At 42.6% G+C, this 9,466-nt stretch overlaps 1 protein-coding gene across 1 annotated transcript; it reads left to right on the forward strand.

Annotated features, from left to right (window-relative positions):
* The first annotated feature begins 203 nt into the window (after window positions 1-203).
* Window positions 204-766, forward strand: LOC117311049 (protein yippee-like 5). The gene has a single exon (XM_033851144.2). The coding sequence runs from the start codon at window positions 342-344 to the stop codon at window positions 705-707; it is 366 nt and encodes a 121-aa protein (XP_033707035.1). The 5' UTR covers window positions 204-341; the 3' UTR covers window positions 708-766.
* Window positions 767-9,466: the final 8,700 nt, after the last annotated feature.

Here is a 9,466-nt window from a genome sequence, read left to right on the forward strand (position 1 = left end):
AATTTTCTGTTGTTAAGAAAACTAACAAAACATTTTAGAATTTAATAGTGCAAAATAGTCTTCCTTATTAGTTAGAGTAATCCTAGCTGCCGTAAGAGGTAAACCCAGAAATCTCAGTGGTTAACACATTTGTTTATTTATGTGAGTTTATGTCACGTATAAAATAAAGCAGGGGATTGACGCTGAGGCCCAACCAGGGAGAGGCGGGGCCAAGGCCAGGGCCTGACTAAACCTGGAGACTCCGCTGGCTGAGGGGGCTTCGTTTCAGCTGAGGACCGAAGAGCCGCTGGCGGCCGTGGATCTTACAGCCGCTCGGGGTTTTTAGAACTTCAGCTATAAAAATGGGCAGGATTTTCCTTGATCATATTGGTGGTACCCGTCTGTTTTCCTGTGCAAACTGCGATACGATCCTGACCAACCGCTCAGAACTCATCTCCACTCGATTCACAGGCGCCACTGGCAGAGCATTTCTTTTTAACAAGGTAGTTAACCTGCAGTACAGTGAAGTTCAAGACCGGGTCATGCTCACTGGCCGCCACATGGTTCGAGATGTGAGCTGCAAAAACTGCAATAGCAAACTGGGATGGATCTATGAGTTTGCCACTGAAGACAGCCAGCGTTATAAGGAAGGCCGTGTGATCCTAGAACGTGCGCTAGTTCGAGAAAGTGAGGGCTTTGAGGAGCATGTACCATCTGATAACTCTTGAAGAAAAAGAGATAAATCCATCTTTTTCCCAGGTCTTCTTCACTGAAAACAAAAATCTACTTACATACACTGTCACCTTAGCATCAGAGTCGGATTCATGAACTGTGGAACAAGAGGTTGTGAGAATCTATGATGGAACCTTTCTTTCCTTCTTTCTTTTTTTTTTTTTAAATTTTCTATTTTCCATCCAACAGCAGTGTGTAGAGAGAATATTATGCGGATGCCGTTAATTTTTTTCCCCCCTATGTTTACATCTTGAGGCAGAATAGTCTATCTGCAGCTACATGGTGGGCTATGTGAGGAAAAATATCTGGACCATTAGAGTGAAAAAGTGTTTTATGTAAATTTTGAAAGGAAAATGTGTCAAAAGCATGGTTCTTAAATTTATTTGGGCTTCATTTTAAAACTTTTTTTAAACCCAGTTATTTCACTTGATTTGCTAGCTTCAGAGAAGAGATCCGAATTTGTGACCAGCGCTAAAGGTTCAGTGTTAGTATGGCTTGTGCTGGCCATTGTGCCATATTCTTGTTGGAGATGAACCGTAGCATCAGAGCCCATTCTTCCTTGTCAGTCTTGACCCAAAGATGTCACCATTCCTAGTTACTTGTCACCACATAATTGGTGTTGATTGGAAACTTTTCCTGATATGGGGCAGAACTGCTTGGTTGTCTTTTCCATGTAACTTAAGCATAGTAATATAAATAAAGTAATAGTTGGAAAAAAATAAATAAATAAAGCAGGCATTCCTGTTCAGTGTGCAGGGGTACATGTGGAGTGGAAGGGCGTGGGAGGCAGGGGTCTCTGCTCTACACAAGAGTTTTTCAGAAACTTGGGCTTCAGAAGCTCTGCCATCTTCAGTACAGGGCGCCCAAGTCACCTTGGGCATCAAGATCCAGTGGGTAAACAGGGAGAGAGAGCATAGAGAAGATACACATGCTTTTTAACCACGCCAATTTGAAAGTGACCTATGTCACTTCCACTCATGTTGCATTGGACACATCACCCCGATACAAAGTGGTCTAGGAAATATAGCTGGACCATGGCTGAGCAGCTGCTTCTAGCGACTGTGGACAGCTCACCATCTCTGCCCCACCCTCCCGCTGGCGGTCATGGTCATAGAATCAGATGTTTCATTTCTTTGCCCTTGGTCCAATGCTTTTACCACACCACTAAATAGTAAGCCCTAGAGTTCAAGCCTCTTAGGCAATAAAGTTGATAAACCACCTCAGACCTGAACAATTCACGACCTGAAGTTTGATCTCGTTGTTCACCTCATTTTCTCCATGTGCTAATCAATGGAGAAAAGACCCTAATGAATTTAGAGTTTGTCATCAATTACTATTTAACGAGTCCACGTCTTAATAGCCTAATGTCTGATTTGAGAAAAATAAGTAAAACATTTAGAACGGTGTCAGATGTACGATAAATGCTCACCAACAAGTAGTTATTATAATTTTTCTCCTTGTCACTGGTGAAAATATGAGGTGAAAGATTAAGAGAGTGAAGAATAGGAGCCAGTGGTACCATAGTGCTCTGAGACCACATGGTTTCACATCTAACTGAATGACTCTAACTCCTAACCACTGTGGGCTAGAATACACCCTGTCCCTTCCTCAGACCTGGTCACTGAGACCTTATCCCTTTCTCTCCTCTGTATAACCCTGCTGTGGATTTCACGGTATGAAGTAAAATTCAGAATTTTTTCATACCTTCTGTATTTTTCCATTGAGCTATATAATAGATTCTGACCTTACTCCCTCTGCCTCTTAAGCTTTTCCAAAGGAAAATTGGGTTGATTTTTTTTATTTTATGGTTTAATACATAACTACATGGAACAGCCTTTGGGGTGCAAATCATTATTTGTCTTATGGCCATGGTGTTTATCATTTCTTCATAAACACTCTGAATAACACTGTCTGCTCCAAGGAAAGAAAGTTTTTTCCCTTCCTTCTTAAAGCCTTCATCTTTTTATCCAATATTTCCTTTATCTTCTTCAACATGATTTCAACTCTGAAAACTAAAGTCTTTAAGGGAAATATCAAAAAGGAAAAATGAGTTCATATTCAGAACTGGATTGAGCTTGGACTTGGCAAGAAATAAACATGACAGGAAGTTAATAAAACTGATTACTGCTTTCTTTTTTATTCTCACAGGTAGAAATTATTCAGGTGATTCATCTACTAAGAAGTCTTCCGGTAGCAGTACTTACTTTATTAAGAGATTAAGCCTACAGTATTTTAGTAATGAATTAAAAGACTAATTCCTAAGAGACATTTCCACTGTAGGTCTGAGAGGGAAGAAATCCATAACAAGTTTCCACTTCAGTTTTTTTACATCTTCCACTTAGACTTAGGCAGCCAACTTGATGGGGCAGCAGAATTGAGTTTTCTTAAGTACAGAGCAGTATTTACTTCTCTCATTGCTTTTGCTTATTGTTAGGCATTCCTAATGTGCTAGGGACCCTCTGGATCAATTATTACAAACTCCCTGTTCTCTGCAGTTTTTGAAATAATAAGGAAATGTCCATAGAATTGATCTAGATGTTCATGGTGAGGATACCGTTCTTCACAAACCACCACAAGATGTGCAAGGAAGATCGAAGCTCCACCCCTGGAGGGGTGGTTTCAGATTTGCACATGGAAATTACCATCGTAGGAACAACCAGAAAGTAACCAAAACGTTCACCTGTATTAGGAAAAGTTCCCTGATATGTAAAGCAGATTCACTAGCAATCCTAAGATGTCAAGCTCACCTTGAAAACTGTAAAGGAAATCAGCACAAAACACCCACCAGTGCCACAGGAATATGCAGCATACTGTTAGAATTATATCAGTTCATTCGGACGTCAAGAACCACACATCATCATCCCAGAGAACTGCAAGAAATTTTCTTAAATTGGAAAAAGATGCAGAGTCCTCGTTACCACAGATACCGCAACAATCTGCAAATTGCGGGCTATGTTTGCCAGACATGCATTCCCTGCTGGTATCGTCTGTTTGACAATGGATCATCCTCTCCTAAGTAATTTGCTGAATCAGCAAAAGCCAGGCCAAAGGAATTCCAACTGGTGCACTTAAGTGTGCGGTTCCAGGACAGAACAACATGGCGCCTGCAGGGGTCTTACTCCCCAAGGCAGGGCCTGAGGTATGGGGTTGTTTAGTAATGTGTTGGGGTCCACATGTATACGCTACAACTAAAATGTACTGTCCTTTATTTTCCATTATCAATCTCAAACTACTCCTGCAGTTTCATTCCCTGATTCCTTGGGGCTGGTGGTGGAGTGGTGGTGGTGTTGGAAAAAGGAGATGGCAAAGAGAGGATTTTTAATTTAAACGATTCTGTGATCAAGTCAGTTTCTTTTGATTCAATAGCTTTTCTAAGTCTGAACACCCTAACAGAATGGATTCTTCATGCCTTAAGAGGATTTCCCTCACCCTGTCCCATCCCCATCAAGGTGATATCTTGGGGCAGGGTGAAACTTAAATATCCTCATGGGGCTGGATAAAGGATCCCCTAATATACACACTGCCCTCCGCTCGGTGTCTTAGCCCCAGCGTCTCTGGGCCTGGGTTCTGTCCGCACTCTTGCTGCTGTGCGGGGAGCCTCAGATGCTGTGACTCTGGACCTGGACTCTCAGCGTGGTGGAAAGTGGTACCTGCTCCTAGGGTGCTTGCTCACAGGACCCTCTCAGCTCTCCCTGGTGCCTTGGCTTCCCTGAGGTATGGCTGCCACTCTTGCTCTGTCCCCACCCTGGGAAGGCTGCCTGCTGTCCTCACCTGCAAAGTCCCTTTTCCTTTGCTCCAGTCGTCCAGTTGGCAAAGGTTACCAGCAAGCACTTTCAGTTCCTTGCCACATGCCTCAGGAGCTGGCGAGGTCACAACGGAAGGACATCAGAACATCTGTGTCCCTATGCGCCACCTACAAGCCATAGAGAACAGGGGGCTTGGTCTCGGGCCTCCTTCTGCCTAAGCGTGCCATAGTGCCATTGCTGCTCTACTACACTTGCCATGAGGACACAGAGGGGAGCCCTAAAATGTAAGCTCCTCTTAAAGTTATAAATGGGAAGCCGGACACAGGTAACCTCTGCTTCTAGCTATTCCCTCAACTATATGATGTTTCTCCTTCTTCCCAACAGGCCTCCCCAGGCTGAGGCCTAGGGCAGCATCTTCACTCCATTCTCCATCCTTTTACAACTCCTTCCTCCCTATAGAAGAAGGCTTTCCACTTACTCTTCCTATTTGGCAGGAACATCCTTTACATGCTATCAACTGTCTTCTCTACACTTTGACACAGTGTTCCAAGCTAGGCTACTCATATTTTAAGGGAGTATTTGGAATTTAGAAAACACTGCTCTCCTGATAAAGCCAAGGTTTAAAGATTCGTTGTGTTACCGTGGACTCAAAAGTTCTCATATTGGAAGTCAAAGGCTGAATATGGACTTGTTTTTAACTCTTTGTATTCCCGACTTAACAGTCTGAATTTTCCCTAAGGTAATGGATACCTCTGGCTGAATAAGGGTGAGATCGAAAACAAGGAAGTGTGAAAAGGAAAAGAACTTTCAATTATTTCAAACTAACATCCTTCCTTCCCATCCACTTTCTCATCCTCCCTTCCAATTCCATATTTCATTTATTTCCCTTCCCTTCTATGTGCAAAGACCTCAGCATCCAAGGAAGAGTCAGTGAGGAGTGCAGCCGCTTGCCCAGCAACCTGGGAATCTAGACAGTGAGGAGGGGAGGGCAAGGATGGCGTGTGTGGAGATTGGTTATTGCGATCAGATAAGTCAATTGATTGAACAGATAAATATATTGAGGGTAATATGAGCCATGTTTCTTTTTTTTTTCTTTTAAGTGAAAACAGATCCTAATTTAATGAAAAAGATTTTTTTGGTTACCTTTTTTTTTAACATCTTTATTGGAGTATAATTGCTTTACAATGGTGTGTTTGTTTCTGCTTTATAACAAAGTGAATCAGCTATACATATACATATATCCGCATATCTCCTCCCTCTTGCTTCTCCCTCCTACCCTCCCTATCCCACCCCTTTAGATGGTCACAAAGCACCAGAGCTGATCTCCCTGTGCTATGCAGCTGCTTCCCACTAGCTATCTATTTTACGTTTGGTAGTGTATATATGTCCATGCCCCTCTCTCACTTCGTCCCAGCTTACCCTTCCACCTCCCCGTGTCCTCAAGTTGAGCCATGTTTCTTAATGTCTGGGAAGAAATTTTTAAATATGGAAAGGAGGAAGGCTAAAATGAATCCTGAGGCATAAGATTGGAATTGGAAGTATAGGTATGAATTAATGAATTTTGATTGATTGATAGAACGAGAATTGATAGATGGAGAAATTGTCAAAGATGTATATGTCTGATGAGTTCTTTTTCATTGTAAAGTCTCAGTTTAATTTTATGAAAACAGAATATCCAAAATATCATGATACAAGAGCTAAACTGCCCTGTCCTGAGCACCTTATCTACTTCAAGTCTGATGACTTTTGATGGGTCAACTAACTACGCCTGACTACAGTCACAGAAGTCCCTTTCTAGCATGTTTCTGGCTAGGATGGGTTGCAAGGAATAAGCTGGAAGACAGAAGGGAAGAAGGGCCATTCTGTAGCTTGCACATATCTTTTTCCAGTTAGTCAATCAAACACTAATATAAGTGCTTCTGTGAAGGAATTTTGCAAAATGTGATTAAAGTCCCTCCTCAGTTGCCTTTAAGTCCATCAAAAGGAGAATATCCGGGGAAGGCCTGAGTTAATCAGTTGGAAAACTCTTAAAAGAGGGCTTAGGATATTACTAAGTGAAAGAAGCCAATCTGAAAAGGCTAATACTGTATGATTCCAACTATATGGCATTCTGGAAAAGGCAAAACTATGGAGCTGGTAAATGGATCCATGGTTGCCAGAGGTGAGGTTTGGAAAGAGATGAATAGACCAAGCACAGAGGATTTGGGGGGCAGCGAAACCCTGCTGTATCGTACTGCAATGGTGGATCCATGTCATTACACATTTGCCCAAACCCATACAATATACACCAGTAAAGGTGAACCCTAATGTAAATTATGGACTCTGGGTGATAGTGATGTGTGAACGTAGGTTCATCAGTTGTAACAAATGGACCACTCTAGTGCCGAATGTGGGGAACATTATACATGTGTGGGAATAGGGGTATATGGGAACTCTCTGTACTTTCCACTCAATTTTGCTTTGAGCCTAAAAATGCTCTAAAAAAAGTTTGTTAATTTTAAAAGTTTATTAATTAAGGTCTGTCTTGATACAAAAAAGCACATAGCCTGCAATTGTCCTCCCTTCCCCCTGGATCTTCCTTCTAGACGGCTTGCTGCCTGTGGACAAAAAGCTTCAAGTCCATGCCATCTGGTGTCCAGCCTGCTTGTGATATTCTCTTTCTGACTGATTGCCCTTCAGATTTGCTTAGCCAGCTCCCAACAATTGCATAAGGCAATTCCTTGTATGTGTGTGTATATATGTATAATCTATTTACCTACCTATCCATCTAATCTATATATTCCTCATATATAGATTTTATATATATACACACAGAATAGATACATATATATGTATATATTTCCAAATTATCTTTGTAGTTAGTAATTAAATGAGAAATGCAGAACTTTGGTGAGTTCTTCAAAGATAAACAAGATATTATTCTTTTTCTTAAGTATTGTTTTTTGCATTACGTCACAAGTGTAGTATTTTTTTAATTAATTAATTTTTTATTTTTGGCTGAGTTGGGTCTTCGTTGCTGCACACGGGCTGTCTCTAGTCACGGCGCGAGGGGGCTACTCTTTGTTGCGGCGCACGGGCTTCTCTTTGCGGTGGCTTCTCTTGTTGCGGAGCACAGGCTCTAGGCTCACAGGCTTCAGTAGTTGTGGCTTGCGGGCTCTAGAGCGCAGGCTCAGTAGTTGTGGCGCACGGGCTTAGTTGCTCCACGGCATGTGGATCTTCCTGGACCAGGGATCAGATCCATGTCCCCTCCGTTGGCAGGTGGATTCTTAACCAATGCGCCACCAAGGAAGTCCCATAAGTATAGTATTGAGAGCAAAATGACCTATAGCCCTATATAAATCAAATGCTGATTTCCCAGACTTAAAAAAAAAGAAGCATGCTGATAACAGAGTGTATCAGTTTTCTATTGCTGGATAACACTTTGCCACAACCTTATTAGCTAAAAACAACACTCATTTATTATCTCAGTTTCTGAGCCCGAGATCTGGGTACATTTCATGAGGCTGAATTCAAGGTGTGACTGGCTCTGCATCCTCATCTGGGGCGTAAGGTCCTCTTCCAGGCTCATCCAAGTAGTTGGCAGGAAGTTCCCTACTTTCTTGCCGGCTGCTGGCCAGGGCCACTCTCATTTCCTGGAGGCTACTCCCTGGGAGGGTCCTGACCATGTGGACTCCCTGGGTAGTTCACAACCTGCTTCCTCCAGCCATCAGGGGAAGGTCTCAATGCTCTATCTTCTTTTAAGGGTACATCTGATTAGTTCAGACCTACACAGGATAATCTCCCTTTTGATATACTCAGCCTCAGCTGATTAGAAACCTAATCACAAGGGTGATATCCTATCATATTCACAGGTCTCTCCCACACTCAAGGGGAGGGTATTGTACAAAAGTGTGGTCATTAGGGGTCATCGGAGAATTCTGCCTTCCACACAGAATCAGCTACCTGCCAGGCCATGAGTCTCACAGTGGGTCAAGATGACTTACTAGAGAGAAAAATCCAAAGCAGTACAATTTTGTCATTGTTATTCAACCATGACACACCACAGTATTCAAGTGCCTTGCACTTCTGGTTAATTCCTGAATATCCCCTGATACTTTTTTACTTCTTCCTGGTCATGTAAATCAAAAGAGCTGACAATAATTGTTTTCTAAAAGGAGTGAAAGGGGTTTTCTTCCTCACCATCTCACTTGGAGTCCATAAGTGAAGCCTGCATTAACAATGACCTTGAGGAGAGATGATAAATGAGAGGAAGGGGTTTAAAAAGAGTTTACTTCCGGGCTTCCTTGGTGGTCCAGTGGCTAAGACCCTGCGCTCCCAATGCAAGGAGCCCGGGTTCGATCCCTGGTCAGGGAATTAGATCCCACGTGCCACAACTAAGGGTTTGCATGCCGCAACTAAAAGATCTCACTTGTGGCAAAAAAGATCCCACATGCTGCAACTAAGATCCAGTGCAGCCAAATAAATAAATCAATATTTTTTTAAAAAAAGAGTTTACTTCTACCAGACATCTAAAATCACTGACTGCCCACTACCAGCCCAGTTTAAGATTCAGATTCTGGTTAAGACTGTCGTGCAGGACTTGAAACTATAAAAATAACACTTGCCTTCAGGTTGGATCAAGTGATAGAGTTGGCTTTTCTGACATTCATGCCTCAGGAGTCTTGAGTCAGGGCATCATAGGTCCACTGCCTGATTCTTCAATCTTCCAAGACCCACCATTTTTAAAACACTCTACCCTCTTCTAATTGACTACACTTCGACCCAGCCAGAAGAGTGGGAGCCCATGTGCATGATTCCCGTGCCATTGCTTCCCTCCCATCCAGCTACATGGCTTTGCCATTAAGACTAGCAACACAGGACCCCAAGGAGAAAACCAAAAGTTTGAGAAGATATGAGGAAAAGTGATGGGGAGGTGCAGAACAAGTAACAATCAAGCCTGAAAACAGTCCAATCCCCACAGCCATGCCACAGTTCTTTGGCACAGTTTCAGGCATTCCCTTTCTTAACAC

This window comes from Tursiops truncatus, chromosome 2 (genome assembly GCF_011762595.2).
Source record: "Tursiops truncatus isolate mTurTru1 chromosome 2, mTurTru1.mat.Y, whole genome shotgun sequence".
Classification (NCBI taxonomy): Eukaryota; Metazoa; Chordata; class Mammalia; order Artiodactyla; family Delphinidae; genus Tursiops; species Tursiops truncatus.

What these genes read in the sequence shown, in the direction of transcription:
- LOC117311049 (XM_033851144.2), top strand. Translation starts at nt 342, where the DNA reads ATGGGCAGGATTTTCCTTGATCATATTGGTGGTACCCGTCTGTTTTCC.